Source organism: Hemitrygon akajei, chromosome 30 (genome assembly GCF_048418815.1).
Source record: "Hemitrygon akajei chromosome 30, sHemAka1.3, whole genome shotgun sequence".
Classification (NCBI taxonomy): Eukaryota; Metazoa; Chordata; class Chondrichthyes; order Myliobatiformes; family Dasyatidae; genus Hemitrygon; species Hemitrygon akajei.
In genome coordinates this window covers 6,468,995-6,489,694 of record NC_133153.1, presented here as the reverse complement: position 1 = coordinate 6,489,694, position 20,700 = coordinate 6,468,995, and the positions used below count along the sequence as shown (strand labels likewise).

General features: G+C 42.0%; 1 protein-coding gene across 6 annotated transcripts in view; it reads left to right on the top strand.

Annotated features, from left to right (window-relative positions):
- The window catches only part of aldh1a2 (aldehyde dehydrogenase 1 family, member A2), a 163,828-nt gene extending 149,032 nt beyond the window's left edge, over nt 1-14,796 (top strand). For all 6 annotated transcript variants that reach the window (XM_073032916.1, XM_073032914.1, XM_073032915.1 and 3 more), the window contains 5 exons: nt 1,275-1,459; nt 5,943-6,107; nt 6,239-6,396; nt 9,609-9,683; nt 9,896-14,796. In XM_073032916.1, coding sequence (XP_072889017.1) covers nt 1,275-1,459; nt 5,943-6,107; nt 6,239-6,396; nt 9,609-9,683; nt 9,896-9,968 — 656 coding nt within the window. In that variant the 3' untranslated portion in view covers nt 9,969-14,796. The remainder of the gene's footprint in view (nt 1-1,274; nt 1,460-5,942; nt 6,108-6,238; nt 6,397-9,608; nt 9,684-9,895) is intronic.
- The last annotated feature ends 5,904 nt before the right edge of the window (nt 14,797-20,700 follow it).

Sequence of the window (20,700 nt, the reverse complement as noted above, 5' to 3'; positions counted from 1 at the left end):
TACACTCACACACACTCCCACACACACACTCACACTCACACACACACTCACACACACACACTTACACACACACTCCCACACACACACACTCCCACACACACAAACACACTAACACACACACACACTCCCACACACACAAACACACTAACACACACACACACTCCCACACACACTCACACACACACACACTCACACACACACTCCCACACACACACTACCACACACACATTCACACACACACACTCACACACACACTCTCACACACACACACACTCCCAGACACGCGCACACACACACACACATACACAGACACACACTCACACTCACACACACACTCACACACACACACTTACACACACTCCCACACACACATTCACACACACACACTCCCACACACACAAACACACTAACACACACACACACACCCTCACACACACACACTCCCACACACACATTCACACACACCCACTCACACACACACACTCACACACACTCCCAGACGCGCGCACACACACACGCACATACACAGACACACATACACAGACACACACACACTCCCACACACACACACACACACATACACAGACACACACACACACACACACACACACACACACACACACACACACACACACACACACACACACACACACACACACTGCAGTTGAGTGAATAGTAGCGATTCCTCATCCATCCAGTTGTACATTAGCCTTGATCAAAGGTGAGCTTGTGGAGAGAGTGATACTGATGCTTGTGTAACATCTTACTGTTTCTCAAATGTCTAATGTTTAACAACCTTCCCTCTTGGAACTTCATGTGACAGGGAAAGCAGGCAATGAATAATAAGTCAGTCCAGATCTTGTCGTATATACATGTGGCAAGAGAGAAATAATTGCAAAAAAAAATCTAATGAGACAGATTAACTTATTGACAAGGCAGAATATATGAAGGAAGAATTGGATTGTTTCTTACAGGTAGGCGTTTAAATCACAGGCAGATGTTGCAGATCCCTTCATACGTGGAGGAATATGTAGAATTTTTGATACCAAACCAGATATCTAGTTCCACAGATGTTGATGCTGTAAATATAAAGCTGAATTGCAATCTCCTAATTTTTTATGATATTTACTTTAGATGTGCATGGTTTACCATTTCTGTAAACATTTGCTTGGAAAATTTTGTTATTATGAAATTTATTGCCCAGACTTTTACTGGCATTTCCTGATTCAGAGAGGTACTAACCCTTGTGCTGTGCTGTTGGCTTGTTCTCACAGTGGACTATGCTGTGGAACAGGCTCATCAGGGAGTGTTCTTCAACCAAGGCCAGTGCTGCACAGCAGGATCCCGCATCTACGTGGAGGAGCCGATCTACGAGGAGTTTGTCCAAAAGAGTACAGAGCGTGCACAGAGGAGAACAGTAGGAAATCCTTTTGATCCTGCCACTGAGCAAGGGCCTCAAGTAAGATTTTCTCAAGCAAAGCAAACAAAAATATGGCTATGTCAGTACTCATCCACTTTTATAACAGTGGAGGTGTTTTATCAGGCTCTATCTTAGTTTCTTAGGAGTTCTAGATGTGGGTCTGTTTAAAGTGAATCAAAACACAAGGGTCATCATGTGTTCTTCATTTCATCGAAAATATTTGAATGAAACAGTTAACTTTAATCTAATAAACCATGTAAATATTAGCATCACATTCCAGAGGCAGAAAGCTTCAGATCATAAACAAGAGAAAATTTGCAGATGCTGGAAATCTAAGCAACACACACAAAATGCTGGAGGAACTCAGCAGGCCAGGCAGCATCTATGGAAAAAGAGTATAGTCTACATTTTGGGCTGAGACCCTTCGGCAGGAGTGCAGAACAAAAGTTGAGGGGTAGATTTAAAAGGTGGGGGGAAGGGAGAGAGAAACACAAGGGGATAGGTGAAACTGGGAGGGGGAGGGAGTGAAGTAAAAAGCTGTGAAATTGATTGGTGAAAGAGATACAGGGCTGGGAAGGGGGGAATCTAATAGGAGAGGACAGAAGGCCATGGAAGAAAGAAAAGGTGGACGGAGCACCAGAGGGAGGCAATGGGCAGGCAAGGAGATAAGGTGAGAGAGGGAAAAGGGGATGGGGAATAGTGAAGCAGGGGAGGGCATTACTGCAGTTTGAGAAATCGATGTTCACACCATCAGGTTGGAGGCTACCCAGACAGAATATAACATGTTCCTCCAACCTGAATGTGGCTTCATCATGACAGTAGAGGAGGCTATGGATTGACATATTGGAATGGGAATGGGAAGTGGAATTAAAATGTGTGGCCACTGGGAGATCCTGCTTCCTCTGGCGGACGGAGCGTAGGTGCTCAGCAAAGCTTCAGATGTTTGTTCTTGGCTTAAGGTTTCTTCTGCCATGTTATAAGGTGGAACATTTTGCAACTGCAATATAATTTCTCTGTCCAAGTGGCTGGTCTTGTTGTAATACATTATAATGATAGATTCTTGATAGCTTCATAGAATGTTGTGACTTTTTATGGAGTAATGTAAGTTTGTGTTTGTTGCAGTTGATCTTGGAGCACAGTTAGAAATTGGCAGATATGATGTTCTGGGCATCTACGATTTGTCACTGGAAGAAGATCAGAGTTGGGGGCTTAACATTTAAGGATACACATTGTATCGAAAGGACAAGCAGATAGGCAGAAAGGGTGGGATAGCTCTGTTGGTAGAAAATGTAATCAAATCCTTAGAAAGAGGTGACATAGGATCAGATGTAGAATTGCTGAGGGTTGAGTTAAGAAACTGCAAGGGTAAAAAGACCCTGGTGGGGGTTATATACAGGCCTTCGAACAGTAGTCAGGATGTGGGATATAAATTACAATGGGAGATAGAAAAGGCATGTAATAAGGGAAATGTTGCCATAATCATGGGGATTTCAATAAGTAGGTAGATTGGGAAAATCCGGTTGGTGCTGAATCCCTACAGATGGAATTTGTTGAGCTTACTAGGCAAATGGCAATCCTGGATTGGATGTTATATAATGACCCAGGTTTGATTAGGAAACTTCAGGTAAAGGAACCCTTAGTTCACAATATCACTTTCCAGTGATCACAATATGATAGAATTCATCCTGCAATTTGAGAAGGAGAAGCTAAAATGAGATGTATCAGTGTTACAGTGGAGTAAAGGGAATTACAGAGGCATGAGAGAGGAGCTGGCCAAAGTTGATTGGAAGGGGACACTAGCAGGGATGATGGCAGAACAGCAATGGCCAGTGTTTCAGGGGGCAATTCAGAAGGTGCAGAAAAGATACATCCCAAAGATGAAGAAGTATTCTGAAGGGAGGATGGGGCAACTGTGGCTGACATGGAAAGTCAACAAGACAGCACAAAAGCAAAAGAGAGGGCATATATTATAGCAAAAATTAACGAGAAGGGAGAGGATTGGGAAGCTTTTAAAAACCAACCGAAGGCAACTAGAAAGCTATTAAGGAGATAAAAGATGAAATATGAAGGTAAGCTAGCTAATGATATGAAAGAGGATACAGAGACTTTTGTCAGATATATAAAGTGTAAAAGAGAGATAAAAGAGGATATTGGACCATGCTAGAAAATGACGCTGGAGAGGTAGCAATGGGGGACAAAGGAATGGTGGAGGAACTTAATAAATAGTTTGAATCAGTCTTCACTGTGGAAGACACGAGCAGTATGCCAGAAATCCATGAGTGTCAGGGGGCAGAAGTGAGTGCAGTTGCTATCACTAAGGAGAAGGTGCTGGGGAAGCTGGAAGGTCTGAAGGTAGATAAGCCACCTGGACCAGTTGGACTATACCCCAGGGCTCTTAAAGAGGTGACTGAGCAGATTGCGGAGACATTAGTAATGATATTTCAGGAATCACTAGATTCGCGAATGGTTCCTGAGGATGTCACTCCACTTTAAGAAGAGCAGGAGGCAGAAGAAAGGAAATTATAAGTCAATTAGCCTGACCTCAGTGGTAGGAAAGAGTTTAGAGTCGATTATTAAGGATAAGCTTTTGGAGCACTTGGAGGCACATGATTTCTTCAGTGGTTTGATCAGAGCATGACTGCGCAAGTGCGTGGTCATCAGCCAGGTAGAACAGCGAGAAGAGTTTAAAAGGAGACAGCTTTATAGAGCAGGTGACAGAGTAGAGGGAGACAGAGTAAGAAGGCTCTGGTTCAACGGGGCTTCGGAGATAATGGGTTGAGGCGAGGTAGCTTGCCTGTGATGAATACAGACAGGAAGAGTATGTGTGTGAGGCCGGTGTTCTGTGCTCGGTGTCACATGTGGGAGGTCCTGGAGACTCCCAGCCTCCTGGTCGGCCACATCTGCACCTGGCGTGTCGAGCTGCAGCTCCTGAGGGACAGCGTTAGGGAACTGGAGATGCAGCTCGATGACCTTCATCTGGTCGGGGAGAGTGAGGAGGTGACAGAGAGGAGCTATAGGCAGGTAGTCACACCAGGGCCTGGGGAGACAGGTAAATGGGTAACAGTCAGGAGAGGAAGGGCAAGAGTCAGATACCCCTGTGGCTGTCCCCCTTAACAATAAGTTCTCCTGCTTGAGTACTGTTGGAGGGACAGCCTACCTGGGAGAAGCAACAGTGGCCGCACCTCTGGCACAGAGTCTGGCCCTCTGGCTCAGAAGGGTAGGGAAAGGAAGAGGATGGCAGATGTGATAGGGGACTCTATAGTTAGGGGGTCAGACAGGCAATTCTGTGGATGCAGGAAAGAAACTCGGATGGTAGTTTGCCTCCCAGGTGCCAGGGTCCGGGATGTTTCTGATCACATCCATGATATCCTGAAGTGGGAAGAACAGCCAGAGGTCATGGTACATATTGGTACCAACAACGTAGGTAGGAAAAGGGAGGAGATCCTGAAAACAGACTACAGGGAGTTAGGAAGGAAGTTGAGAAGCAGGACCACAAAGGTAGTAATCTCGGGATTACTGCCTGTGCTACATGACAGTGAGTATGGGAATAGAATGAGGTGGAGGATAAATGTGTGGCTGAGGGATTGGAGCAGGGGGCAGGGATTCAAATTTCTGGATCATTGGGAACTCTTTTGGGGCAGGTGTGACCTGTACGAAAAGGACGGGAATCTAGGGGGACCAATATCCTGGCAGGGAGGTTTGCTAAGGCTACTGGGGAGAGTTTAAACTAGCATTGCTGGGGGTGGGAACAGAACTGAAGAGTCAGAGGAAGAGGCAGTTGGCTCACGAATAGAGAAAGCTTAGAGATAGTGTGTGAGGGAGGATAGGCAGGTGACAGAGAAGGGACGCGCTCAGATGGATGGTTTGAGATGTGTCTATTTTAAAGCAAGAAGCATCATGAACAAAGTGGATGAGCTTAGAATGTGGATCAGTACTTGGAGCTGTGATGTTGTGGCCATTACAGAGACTTGGATGGATCGGGGCAGGAATGGTTACTTCGAGTGCCAGGTTTTAGATGTTTCAGAAAGGATGGGGGGGGGCAAAAGAGGTGGGGGTGTGGCACTGTTGATCAGAGATAGTGTCACGGCTGCAGAAAAGGAGGAAGTCATGGAGGGATTGTCTATGGAGTCTCGTTGGGTGGAAGTTATGAACAGGATGGGGTCAATAGTCTCACAATTGAGGGATATCTATTTTGAATAGAGATGAGGAGAAATTTCTTTAGCCAGAGGGTGGTGGATCTGTGGAATTCTTTGCTGTAGATGACTGTGCAGTCCAAGTCATTGGGTTGAGGCAGAGGTTAATAGGTTCATGATTAATCAGGGTGTCAAAGATTATGGGGCGAAGGCAGGAGAATGGGATTGAGAGGGATATTAAATGAGCCGTGATAGAACAGCAGAGCAGACTCAATGGGCCAAATGGCCTCATTCTGCTGTTAGGTCTTCTGGTCTACTATATGGCAAATGTTATATCCTTTGGCTCACAGTGATGGGTTATTTCTCTGATGCATTTCATTTGCTTTCAGATTGACAAACTACAAAGTGACAAAGTCCTTGATCTTGTCCTCAGTGGCATAGCTGAAGGAGCAAAGCTCGAATGTGGTGGCAAATCACTGGGAAAGAAAGGATTCTTCATTGAGCCAACTGTGTTTTCAAATGTGACAGATGACATGCGGATAGCAAAGGAAGAGGTACTTCAGTCCAAACCACCAAGTACTTCCTGTAGAAAGTAGTTCGACTCCACCATTCATTGAAACTCTTGGAATGCTATATCACTGCCAATTTCTGTTTAATTCTGAGCATTTCTATCCATTTATTTTAGATTTTTGGCCCAGTTCAACTAATTATTAAGTTCAAAACCATGGAAGAGGTAGTGGAAAGGGCCAATAATTCTCAGTTTGGACTGGTAGCTGCTGTCTTCACCAAGGACATCGATAAAGCACTAACAGTTTCCGCAGCAATGCAGGCTGGAACAGTCTGGTAAGAAAGAATGTAATGTTAACACAGTGGAGATACGACTGTCTAGAGTTAGATCAGCTGCCTAATTAGATCACTCGTCTAACTGATCATTGACCTCCCTACATGATCAATGCCCCAGGCCAGCAAAGCTCTGCTTGGAAAGGATTTCTAGGTAGCTTTGTTTAGACATCCTCAATTGTGGTGGATTCACTCAGCTCTCCAACGAGAATTAAAAATGAATAAATCTTGCAATGTTTTATTCATGTCTTGCATAAAAGGAGCATAGACTGGGAAATCTTTCTAAGAGCTTTCTTCCATGATACTGTGTTGGGATTGTGCATTTTTAAACACATCAACACTTCTACAAATGTTTGGATTTAATATAGACACCAAGTAGTCAATCACGCAATTCTCAACGAACATATTTAGCAGCACTCTGGGCCACATTTACAATAAAAACGCTGTATTTATCTTTGAGAACAAGAAAAGCAAAAACTTTATCCCCAAAAAATTACCATTTTACACTCATCAATACCATATGAGGTCAGAAATAAGCCATTCAATCCATTGTACCTGTGATATCTCCACTTACATCACCGGCAAATGTTTCACAGTCAAATACTTATCCAAGTCACTATTGAATGTTACTGAAACCAGCACTCTTCAGGCAATGTTTCCCAAACCTAACGACTCAGTCACATTTCACCATTCACTGTTTTGCCAGATATCTTAAATTTGTGCTCTCTGATTGTCGACCTTCTTTCCAATAGAAACAGTTTCTTCCTCTCTAATCCTTGTGTTTAATACTTCTTTAGATTTCTCTTGATCTACTTCTGCTCATTCATCCTTAATATTCCAATAAATGCTCAAACAATTTCCTTCGAGACGTAGAGTCCTACAGTATGGACACAAGCCCTTTTACCTCACTTAGCCATGCTGCGTGACAAGCCCACCTAAGCTAGTCCCGTCTGCTTATGTTTGGCCCATATCCCTTTACCTTTCCTATCTAATGTTAACTTATTCGAGTTTACCATTTCTTTTTTCCTATGGTACTCTATATCTAAAGCCAGGGAGTTCATCTACTTTAGAAGCAACCTCCATCTTGTCCTATCACTCTCAGAGACTAGTGCATGTCTGTTTGCATGTCTCCAAATCTCTCTGTATCCCTCTTCAACATTGCACCATTTAATATATATTGTCTCCTTTGTTGTTCCTTACAAAATACATCACTTCACACTTCCCTGCATTTAATTTTATCTCCCTTGTGTTTTAGCGGTCTGTCTCTATGTGTTGCTGCCTTTCTAACACATTATTTTGAGCAGTGTATGGATTTCAGATACTGTGTGTGGGGAGGACAGTCTTTCAACAATGGATTCAAGCTGTCCAAATCAGCTGATGTGCTCTTGCATCACTCATTACTTTAGGAACTTGGCAACCCTGTTACAACGCTGGCTGCTGCCAAGGCTGTTTCTGGCAGAAGCCATTGCCCAGCCTCCTGCCTCAGATGGCTTCCAACCTCATGTAGTATGGTGGACTGTTTCAGACAGCTCTTGCTGATGAATAAACTATTCTCAGGCTTTAAACCGAGTACAGGTATCAAATTTAACCAAAGCTTCGATGACAAACTCTGCCATCTTCTCCAACTCTTTCTGATGTTATTTTCTACCTTGCGTTTTATTCAAGATTAGCGGATTCCAAGGTACATAATAATAACTGAGATCGTTGTCTATTTATAAGTTAGAGAAAACAACTATTTTTGTACTATCAGGCACTCTTTTCATCTTCGAGTATTTTTACTTCAAAGATCTGCTGTTGTCGGTGACTAAATGGGCAATGTCACGTGTGTAAGAATGATAAAGACCAGCTTCGTTCTTTGATCGAAGGAACACTGGTTGGGTTGGAGGTTCGGGTGTGGAGGGTGCACAAATTTATGAAAAATTTTATGGCCTCTTTTCCTGTCATGTTTTCTGCTCCGAAGGCTGCTTAGAAGCCAGCTGTAGCCAATTCCATCCAGCACCTCCCTCCTCAGGATCCTATGGAATAGGTTTCTGAAAAGAAGAACTAGAAGTTTGCTGATCAGAAATGATTGGATCTAAGCAAAGAGTAAAAAGATTGATATAAATTATCACGGTGCTTTCAGATACAATTGCAAGTTATCTCTTGTCCAGATTTGAAAAGTTGAACTTAATTATATGCTCAATAGCTAATCTTAAGTAAAACACAATATTTGGGTAGTCAATAATGAATGTACCAGTAAAAGCATTGACATGTACACAAAACACACATTGCTCCACTCTCACACACATCCAGAGTTGCACAGATCCCACCACTTCATCAGGAGATTGGCAAATTTAATAATTAGTGAAAAGCAACTGGATTTGAACCTAAAAGTGCTTTTTCTGCCATCTAATTTGTTGTGTACATCTGGGTCACATCAATATTTATTCACAGCAGCTAAGCTTGTACTTACATGTCTACATTGTTACCTGGTATTATACATGGCTGCAGCCTTTGTACTGGGATGTATTTTTAATAAAGGGTCCATCACCCACCCATAAATGAATGGCAAATGAACTTTAATCCTATTCATTACCTAGTATCATGTATAGAGTCTTGTTTATTTAAACAATTTAATGAAAATAGTTCTCTTAAAAAATCAGAAAATGCTAAAATACGCACACAGTCATGATTATCTGTTAATGTGCGTGTTTTACATACATAAGGTCATTTTAGAAACATATTTAGCGAGGTTGATAACAGCAAATCACAAACTCATTAAAAGCATGCTCCAAATTGACTCATATTTTAGAAATCCTGGCTTAGCACCAAGGAATTTTAAGGAGTGGGAGTTACTCCAAGAACTGAATCCACTCCATGATACTATGATTACTGACACAGGGCAATTTTTCATTAAGGTTTTGGAAGAGAGCTAAATTGTGACATAATTTAAGTTTAGACCTGCTATCTGTTCTGATTAGTTTGAGTTTATTCTGCTTGCATCTTGTTAGTGGTGCTTCCCACCCCCACTTTTTCATTTCACAAATTTCCAGATTTTGCTTGTCCACAGCAATTAAATTCACTGTCATGTGCCATGCGCCAAGCTCTCCCGTGAATTCTGTTACAAATCATCCTTGACTATTTCTCCAGCAGTCATGCTTGTGGACTTTGTAGTTAAAAACGTTTCTCTGAACAGTAATTGAATTCAAATTAAATTCATTCTTTCTTTATTGCAGGATTAATTGTTACAATGCCTTAAATGTCCAGAGTCCCTTTGGAGGATTTAAAATGTCTGGCAATGGCAGAGAAATGTAAGTAGGTTTATAGACTCAGATTTCAAAACACCGAGTTTCTCACCAAAGTGTGCTGTTGAATTTCTGCTGACACATCCACTGATGAACATGAACATTAAGCAACAGTAAAATTTTATGCTATGAAACATTTAAATTGTATTTTTTTCAAAAAGTGACAACATTGTATTAAGTTAGTCAATCATGTAATGAATTATTTTTTATATCTTCAGGGGAGAGTACGGACTAAGGGAATACACTGAAGTCAAAACCGTGACTGTCAAAATTCAGCAGAAGAATTCTTAAGCATGCTGTGAGGTGGACACAGTGAATCCTCTCACTTACCAGCAAGACAAACACACACAACAGTGGTTGTGCAGCATATGGTTGAAGCTTTATCTTATAAAATGTAAAAAAAATATACTAGTGAATGTATATGTACCACAAATACTGTGTATTTGAAGAAAATACAATAATCTCAGCAAATCCCCGAGTGCTTTCATTAAATTGTTCCCCTTCTGTCACCCTTATTCTTGCATAATCCATAAACGGTGGTCTTGATACACCATGGACTCAACGGTGCCACTGGAACTTCTCATTTCTTTCCATTAATTTGAGACTTGGCATTCAGGATAAATAATGCTTGATAAAAAATGATGCCAGAGGGTTTGTCTGAGATCAGCTCAGAGCAGTGGCCAGTGTAAGAGGAGGTTAAAAGGGTGGCCCCCATGACCTTTGCTCTTCTTTGAAAGTGGCCGTGGAGAAGCATAAGCAGAAGAGGAGAAATCAAAAACCTTGTAAGTGAGCTACATGATTTGGGATGTTCTTTGAGTAGTTCCTCTGGCTGCCCAGATATAAGTACGGTGGATTCCGGTTAATTGGAACTCTTCAGAACCTGTACCTTTTGGCCCAATTAAATGGCTGCCCCAATTTGCCAAAGTTTCAAGGAAATAGTTAAAAAGATATAAAAAAGACAAATCACTGTTTAACTGAGTAACAGTTAATTAATGAACTACAGAACAAATTAGAACACTACCAATACCACCACAGTAGTATAAAACTGTGTATTATTTCCTAATAGTTATTGACAGAGGAATTAATCCAGTGTATGCTGCTGTGAACTTTTGATTTACTGTAAATGAACAAAATCAGTGCAAACACCTAGTGTAGTTAATGAACTGCCTTTTTACAATTTTTGATTATTGCATCCTCCAAATCTTCATTTTCATTATAACATTCAAGATGATTGTCAATGCCTTCAAATTTTTCATAGTTTCTATCTTACTGAAGTAGAGAAATGATTTCATTTTCACTCCCAGCTGTCTCTGGCATCTCCAAGCCTGAATGCTTGAAATCACAGTGAGTAAAACAGTTCTGAGTTATCTTCCTGCTTATTTCTCACCAACTATCAGTGACAAAAATCACTCCTTTTTGAACATAAGTCCACACAATTGATGCTACTTAAAAACTGTTCCCTCTAAGCACAGTGTGGTGTCTAATGGCCACACAAGGGCACGTGACTGATGCTAGTTAGCAACTGTTTGTTAACAGTCTCCTGCCCCAATTAAGTGGCACAGTCCCAAATAAATGAATGGAATCCCAGTTATTTTCTTGATTAGTATTTGTTCTTTAAGAGTTGTCCCAAATATGTGGCAGCCCTAATTAACCAATGGCCCAATTAACCAGAATTCACTCTATTTCAGTACCTGTGTGGTGTTTTTGTTGTCAGTACACTGGCCATTTCTCACAGACGCTGCCTGCCATGTACAGATTACTGAGAATTAGAAATTTACTCAAAGCTATCCTTCCCCTCGTTCCTCCTTAAAGACATTAGGCTGGAGATCCAATTCCTTAGGCATGCACCACCTGGGAATGCCCAGGAGGCAGAGAGATTCTGGAACCAGAAGGGCTTGGGACAGAACTGAACTCTCCAGTCTTCAGTTCCTATCCTGTCACCTGGAGATTCTGGAAGACATCCAGACGTGACTGGGGTAGTGCTGGAGGTTATGTCTGCCTGCATGCCTCCATGGGTCAATTTTGAGTTTTTAAACAGTGGCAGATATTGATTTGATCCCAGTTTGATCAGCGGCCTTGTGGCACTATATACCTTCCCATAATCCTATTTCTTGCAACTCAAAAGTCGATGATTCAACAGATGAGGGTGGTTCCACCTGAGACTCCCCTACCCCTGCATCACAACTCATAACCTTATACTTAAATTCCTTGTGAAGATTCAGCTTCTCCTTCTCTCTTACTGGCCTCATCAACTCTCTGCATCGCAATTTCTATTTTGACCAGCATTCCCATCCAAATGAACTTGTTTGAGTCATTTTGTAGTGTGTTCAGACATTCCTGATAGCTGTAGTATCACGCTAAAGCCATCTGTTACGGTAGTATGGGGAACTTCTGCGGCACGATTTCCCCCCCACGGCCTCATCAAGCCAGGTGGGTACCTCAGCGGCAGAGCAGAAATGTCGAGGCCCAGTTACCACCAGGCAAAGGATCCCACTACTGGCCCGGGCTCAGGGTCCGTGTGAGGGAGAGGATAAAGTTTCTACTTCCCACCTCGCCCACAATTGACCTTGGTGCTAGGGCCAGGATCCTCTGTCTGATTACAGACTGATAGTGGACAACCTTCTGACATCTTTTGTGACACGTTTCTAGCCTGTAACCTGGTGTTGGTAGGAGAGGGAAACTAACTATCACCAGGTCAAAACAATATTTTACAATTCCATAATGCCCAATACAATACCCTGCTCATTACCTACAAAGCCATAAGATGCAGACACCGAGGGGTTTCCACACACTGTTAGTTCCAACAAAATGCTCTCAACTTTTGCTCTTCAAGCATTTGTCCCAGAAAACCAGGCCGAGCTCCATTTATTTACGTAGTCTCAGTGAGCAGCCCACATGACTCCAGCTCGTACGTCACCAGAGCATTGCCTTCTTGTGGATTTGTTCAGCACTTGCATGTTCCTGTTCGCCTCTGAGATGACAATAAATCACCTCCCCACACCATTTGGCTCTTAACCGCGTTCTGGTGAAAACAGTGCATGACTCTTCCAGGCGTTCTCCAAGGCCAAAACAAACAAGGTTTCCAAAATGTTAATTTAGAATGGCAGTTCTGTCTGAAACATGCCAGTTCCCCTTCCAGCATGGGCTGGGTTACCACCATGTGGGTGATTAGCCTTCACTTTTCCATGTGGGATAACACTTTGATTTTGGGTGCTTTGGAAAGCTTAAAGCCACTGAACAATGCATCTTGCTGTAAACCAGACAGCCAAGTCTGACCAGGCACCAGACATTCTTTAAATAACTTTGACTACTTTGGACATCTGATTGATTTAATATATATTGAAATGTTTCCTATTAATTACTATAGAGAAAGAGAAAGAATATTGCTTGTGCTAGATGGGTGATTTAACCCCAACTTTATATTGTACTGCAACATTTCTAAAATGAAATTCTACTATTGGGTTGCTGAACGTCATTAAGAAATGAGGCAGCAGGTAGCACAGATCATTGAGACAAAATTTCCTTATCAACCATGGAATCTAAAATGAGAGCCAAAAAGAAATCAAAGAATGTATGAAATGAAAATGAAGATGCCAAAGTACTTGCAAACCTGTTTCTGCTTTAAATAGATCATTTTTGTATTGATGACTTCAATGACAGTTAGTATGGTCAAAGGACTTCGGTTAATCCAATATATTATCAAAAGACTTGGAAAATAAGAACAGGAATAGGCCATCTGTTCTGTTCTAATGCACCTGCTCTGCTTTTGAATAAAGTCTTGCTTGAACTTACACATCAATTCCAATTTTCTGTCCTAATTCCACACCCTCTGATTCTGTTGATACCCTAAATTCCATTGATCTGAGTATTAAGTGTTGACAGCCCTCCAGAGTAGAGACTTGCTCGTCGCAGTACTAAACGGGTGAACCCTTGTCCTGATATCATGGTCCTGGTTCAAGACTCTCCAACTCTTGCCATTTACCCAGCCAAGCCTCTGAAATATTCAGTGAGGTCACCTTTCATAATCCTTACTCCAGGGAGCAGAGATGTTCATCAACAGGCTCACATATTTATCAAGAGCATAAACAGGGGAATTTCATGTAAATTCATAAGCATTTATCTGTTCCTAAAACTGTCATCTAAAGGCTTTTGTGCTTTTGACATATTTTTTGTTTATAATCACAAGGAATGTTAATCTATTATTGTTTTAATTCATACTTTTCACTCCACCTATGAAATCTGAGCATTAATTTTACAAAGTTTCACCATTTGTGCTGTCTTTTAGTTTTTCTGTTTTAAATCACCTATGGCTGATGTCACAAAAAAGCAATAATGTGTAAATCCGTAAACTTTTATACACTGATTGAATGACTGCAACTTTCTTCTTGATAACTGTATTGCAGTTTTGAAATCATGTATATACAATTATGTACTATGAATATATAAAGTTATTTTCTATGCTGTTTTTCATTAAAAAACAAGACATATTTAGTATCAGAGTGTTAAAATTATGTAAAAGCCGTTTGACGGAAACTCTGCTAATGGTTTAGAATGGAAAATTGATTGCATTGTGTTGTTTACGATAACACCAATATAAATAGTCCGGCAACGGGAGACTAGACCCCAGTGTGTCCTTGAAACATCGTTCCCATTACCTAAGTTTTATGCATTACAGGAAGACAGAAGTCTTGAATGTAGAGGCTGACACCTTACCCTTCACAATTTTGTTTAATAAGTACAGAATTTCACGGTTGGAGCCTCATCCGTCTCTCCTTTCCCAGAGCTACACTCCAATGAAAGTGAGCTTCATCCTGGAAAATGTACACTTACGCGCCCAGAACTGACACCCGCCATGAGTTAAAGCCCCTCCAGAAATTTATGATTAAATTATCCAATTGGATCCTTCCCTACAACTAAATATTATTAATAATTTTTATTGCAATGTATGAAAGTGCATTAACTGCTCAGTATCTTGACTTTTATCATGCTAGAGTTGAAGTGTAAATAATGTACGCATGGAAAAGCCTGCATAAATATTTGGTTATTTGAGTATACCCAGAAATAGAAGTGAACATTTTAGCAATTCATCCTACAGCTAATAAAGGTTTTGTTTTGTTAAGATGTCTGTGATCTGTCATTGTTATTTTTAATGAATTGTGAAAGAGAAGATGTTTGAATTCATTCAGTGTGTTTGGAGATCAGATGTAGAGAAGGCACAGCAATAAAGCTCACCTGTGCAGTTGGTTAAGCAAAGTTCCTTATCATTGTGAATAGGCAAGTCATTTCATTCCACCTTACTTCATCATCTAGAGAAATTATCTCCTTTGCTGCTGCATCAGAACTCCCACTTGGATGAAATTTCTATCACAGAATTCAATCTGTATAAAGAATTCACACTGAAAATATCTGTAACTTGTGCACCTTGTTGTCACAATTTAAAATAGTTTTCTGACTTCATCTCAGCAACCTAATGCACTCTATAAACCATGTTTGAAATTAGAGTTGTAGAAGCCTTTCCTCTTTAGTGAAGTACACCACTTCTTGTCACTGATGTTCGGTGTATGAAATAACGAATGTATTTCCATCCCAGGTCACACTCTGAAGCATCTGAACATCTTTCTGCTTCCTTTGCTCTGCCTCCCGAACTTGAACATTGTCCTTGATCATCAGTGCTTTGACCAGAGCATCAGAAAACTGATAATAAAGCCAGGAATGGTGATAACTTTACACACTTGAGGTGTAGTAATGTTTACTGGTAGATAAATTGTCGAGTATCCACACCAGCCTCTCTCTATCAGATAAGCTATGAAATACCAGTCAATGACTATTTCCAAAAAAGAGAGCCCAAAAAGAGAGTGCATTTGATTTTCAACTGCTTTATAATGGCTCAGCCTCACAGTCACAGTTCAGAAAATTATCATTAACTGGGCACTTAACTGCACAATCAGTATTAAGTGCACGGCTAGAAATAGGGTCTACAATTTGGGTGAATTGCAGTGAAAGTCTTCCCAGAGCTTTCCTGCCATTATTCTGCTCAGTACCCCATCCACACCCTGAAGCTTTCTGTCACTATACTACAGATGCACTGCTGTGAGCACCAGCTACAAAAGCACTGCATTTTCCTCCAGAGTTCCTCTGATAGCTCGCTGGGTCTGTACTGAGCTGGCTTTACAGTCCTCCAGTACCTGCCTGTACATGTGTCAGTCCAAATGCCTCTTAAACGTTGCTATCAGTTCTGCTTCTATCACTCCAGTGATTTAACAAAAACAAACATGGTCCTCCTGATACACTGAAGCAGTACCTACCAACGTGAAAGATGTAAATAAGGTTGAAAGAGTTCAGATCAAATTCACAAGGGTGTTCCAGGGACTGGAGGGCCTGAGTGATAAGGAAAGATTGAATAGGTTAAGATTTTATTCCTTAGAACGTGGAAGACTGAAGGGAGATTTGATAGAGGTACACAAAATTATGGAGGGTTATAGATAGGGTAAATGCAAGCAGACTTTTTCCACTGAGATTGGGTGGGACTACTAGTGGTCGTGTGGTAAGGGTGAAAGGTGAAAAGTTTAAGGGGAATGTGAGGGATAACTTCTTCAGTCAAAGGGTCGTGAGAGTGTGGAATGAGCTGCCAGTGCAATTGGTGCATGAAAGCTCAATGTTGAAGTTTAATGATGCTTGGATAGGTACATGGATGGTAGGGATATGGAAGGCTATGATCCCAGTGCAGGTCAATGGGAGTAGGAGGTTTAAATAGTTTGGCATGGACTAGATGGGCTGAAGGGTCTGTTTCCGTGCAGTATTTTTCTTTGACTAAGCTTAACTTGATAAACCCTATCTATACCTCTAATTATACTTCCATTAGGTCACCCCCTGAGCCTCCAACATTCCAGGCAAACAAATCTAAGTTTGTTTAACCTTCCATTTTGGCCTCTGCACTCCAATCCTGCTGAACCTCTTCTGCCCTCTTTCCAAAGCCTTCATATTTTCCCCCTGCTGGGGTGATCAGAAATGCATGCAATACCCCAAATATGACCTAAGCAAAATTCCATACAGCTGCAACATGAATTGCTAAGCTTTATAAACATTGCTTATGAAGACAATCGTGCCATATTCCTTCTTCAATACCCAATCTACTAGTGTTATCACTTACAGGGGGCTCTGAACTTGCAGCCCATGATCAATGCTTTGATGGATCCTACCATTTATCATATACTTTGCTCTGGCATTTAACCTCCCAAAGTACAACACCCCACAGTTTTTCAGATTAAACTGCATCTGCTATTTATCTGCCCATCTGATCTACACTCCTTCCTCGCTATCCACAGACTGAAAGGGTGGCCTTCATATGAGGCTGTCTGGGAATTCCAGACTAATTCAATGTGCATAGTTTTCGGGTTGAGAGAATGAGGGATGTGAGGAGGAGGATTGAGCACAAGTGGACAGACAGCTATAATCTTTGCTTACCTGATCCTTCAGTGTTGAGTAGAGGCGACTCATAGTGTAAGATTGAACAGGAGCCCCTCAGGAGTTCAGCATGACCCCTTTCCCCGCACGTTCTCAGTCAGCAGTAAGGCAGCAGTGCAAAAACTGACTTTATTGTCCTATACATTAAGGTGCAATAATATTCCTTACTCGTGAGAAGCTCACAGAGTGAACAGCACACACAGTAAACAAACTAGGAGCAGGAGTAGACCACCCAGCCCATTGAGCCTGCTCTGCCACTCAGTTAGATCAGGCCATTGACTCAGCTTCACCTGCCAACCTTTTCTACATAACCCTTCATTCTCCTACTATGTAAAAATCTGCCTAACTATATCTTATATGTATTCAAAGAAGTGACCATTATTGCTTCCTTGGGTGGAGAATTCCGCCGATTCACCACCGTCTGGAAAAACCCATCTCCATTCTAAATCTAAATTTCCTGATCTTGTAGCTATATCCCCCAAGGTCTAGTCTCCCCTATCAGTGGAAATAACTTTCCTGCCCCTATCCCTTTCATAATTTCATATATTTTTATAAGATCACCTGCCATTCTTCTGAATTCTAGTGAGTATGGTCCCAGGCAACTTGATCTCTCCTCATTAGCTAACCACTCATCTCCAGAATCAACCTGTGGAACTTCCTCTGTAGCATCTCCAAAGCCAGGATATCTTTCCTCAGGTAAGGAGATCAGTACTGCGCATTGTACTCCAGGTGCAACCTCACCAGTACCCTATACAAGTGCATTTAATCCCTCTAGAAATGGTGATACTCAATTTGGCTTCTTGATAGCATACTGTATCTGCAAACCAGCTGTAGTGCGATGTCAAGGACAAAACAACAAGGTTAGTGGTGCATAAAGAAATGACTGAGAGAGGTAGAATGAAGATTCTGAGAATGTTGCAACAGCACTGGGGAAGGGGATGTAAAGAGGTGACTGGTTCAGGAGCCAGATAGCCGTGGGGAAGAAGCTGCTCTTTGGACTGGTCATCTGGACTTTTATTCTCCTGCGTCTTCTCTCAGATTTGTTAGTTAGTTCTTACTTATTCCTAGCATGAAGATGATGCTAGCAAGGCCAATGCTCATGGCCCCTCCTTCAGTCCCAGTCAGGAGTTTGTACTGAGCTGCTTTCCTGGTTTGCCCCCTGGTGATGGCAGCCCCACACTATCAGGAGGCGAATGGCCCACTGCAGAATGAGTGGCACCTGACAGTATTAATGTGTCCTGGCCAGCTGGGTTTGTGGTCAAAAGTGACCCCTACCCCACCCCCCCCCCCCCAGGATTCTGACAGTGGGGAACTCAGTAATGGCAATATCTTGGTTATAATGTGTAGGTAATTAAATGCACTCTTCTTTGAAATAGTTGCCTAGAACTTCTGTGTGATGAATGGTCGTTACTAACATGGGCTGCTTCATTTGCTCCTATAATGGAAGGAAAGACACTACAACAAGCAGGTGAAGGTGGTCAGTTTTGGCATAATACCCAGAGAAAGTCACCCTAACGCTTTTCCTGGCAGATTACTGACCAGTGTTAAATGGTTTCTTGGTATGATGAGATGGACTCTTGCCCCCACAATCTACTTTGTTATAATCTTATGATCTTGCACTTTCTCTGCAGCTGTTACGCTTTATCTTGCCGTCGGTTATTGTTTCAGTACGGGGAGAAGCCGCTGCAGAGGATCGATATAAGCTGTAGAAAGTTGTAAACTCAGTCAGCTCCATCATGGGCAATGGACTGTCCAGCACTCGGGACATCTGCATGGAGAGATGCCTCAAGAAGACAGCATCCTTCATTAAAACCCCCATCACCCAGGATATGCCCTTTTCTCATTGCTACCATCAGAGAGGAGGGATGGGAGCCTGAAGGCACACACTCAGTGATTCAGGAATAGCTTCTTCCTCTCTGCCATCAGATTTCTGAATGGACATTGAACCCATGAACAGTTTTATTATGTATTGCAATGTACTGCTGCCGCATAACAACAAATTTTACGACATATGTCAGTGATATTAAACCTGATTCTGATTTTACCTTGTGTTACCACAATGCATTATGTAAGGACTTGATCTGTATTGAAAGTGTGCACACCAAGCTCCTCACTGTATCTCAGTACATGTGACAATAATAATCCAATCAGGTGTCATGGGACCAGCACCATCGTCACGGTATTGTTCTGTACACGGTGAGAGGGAGACGGCATGGACACCTTCCCCATGCAGTCATCAGATGGAGCTTGGTGCAATGTTTTTCTGACACAAGAGATCCAACGAGGCAGTGATCTCTGTGCACAGCTCAAAATAGACCAAAATAGAAATCAGAACAATAATTAAACTGAATTTAAAAAAGCACTCCAACAAGATTTTCCTAAAAAAAAAGTGTTCCCCGTGCTGAACCGGAGCACGTTAGCTCTGCAAAATCAATTGGGAGAAATTTGCAATGTTTTACAGGTGACTGTGCTATCATTGGTATAATCAACGATTTAGAAGTAATTCAGTTAGGCTAAGCTGTTAATAATTGCAGTGCATTTACTGTTTAGAAGGGCTGAGCATTCAGATATCAAGAGTGTTGTAAACTGATGAGACTCTGAGCTCATCAATGTCAGAATGGAGTCGTTAATTGGCATCTCAGTGATGTCAGCATAATGAGTTCCCTCACACAAGGAAACCTGCAGATGCTGGAAATTCAAGTAACACACACAAAATGCTGGTGGAACGCAGCAGGCCAGGCAGCATCTATAGGAAGAAGTACAGTTGACATTTCGGGCTGAGACCTTTCATCAGGACTAACTGAAAGAAGAGATAGTAAGAAATTTGAAAGTAGGAGGGGGAGGGGAAAATGCGAAATAATAGGAGAAGACCGGAGGGGGAGGGGTGAAGCTAAGAGCTGGAAAGGTGATTGGCGAAAGTGATACAGAGCTGGAGAAGGGAAAGGATCATGGGACGGGAGGTCTAGGGAGAAAGAAAGGGGGAAGGGGAACACCACAGGGAGATGGAGAACAGGCAAAGAGTGATGGAGCTGGATGTGGATGTAATGAGTTCCCTGATTTGTTTTTGTAACAGTGTTTCAGAGTTTGCAGTGCACCATTTATGCCAGGGTCAAGGTCGTGTGCAATGCATCAGCTGGTAGATCATCAATGGCACTGAGGTGAACGCACTTGGGTGTGACCAGGACAATTTTCTGATTGATATACTTTCACCTGGAAATGACCACAAGTGTGATCCAATCTGGTGAAAATTACTTGAATGCATGATTTACATTTAATGGATCCAATGTCTAGTCAACTCCTTTTCACTACTGGTTCAGTAGGACATACCCTTTCACTTTACTGGGTGCTGATTGTGTCTGCTTCTTCTGCCTATCCTGCATTTGTTCGCTTACAACCTTCTGCAGTTCCTGACATTCACCTCACTCTCTGACCGTCCCTCTAATTTACTTCACAAATCAATGCTATTTCTTTCCGGTCTGGGCCCAAATCATTTACATATTTAGGAAACAAGAGATCTCTGAATGGCTCCCTAGCGCATTGTCATTCATATCCTGTCAAG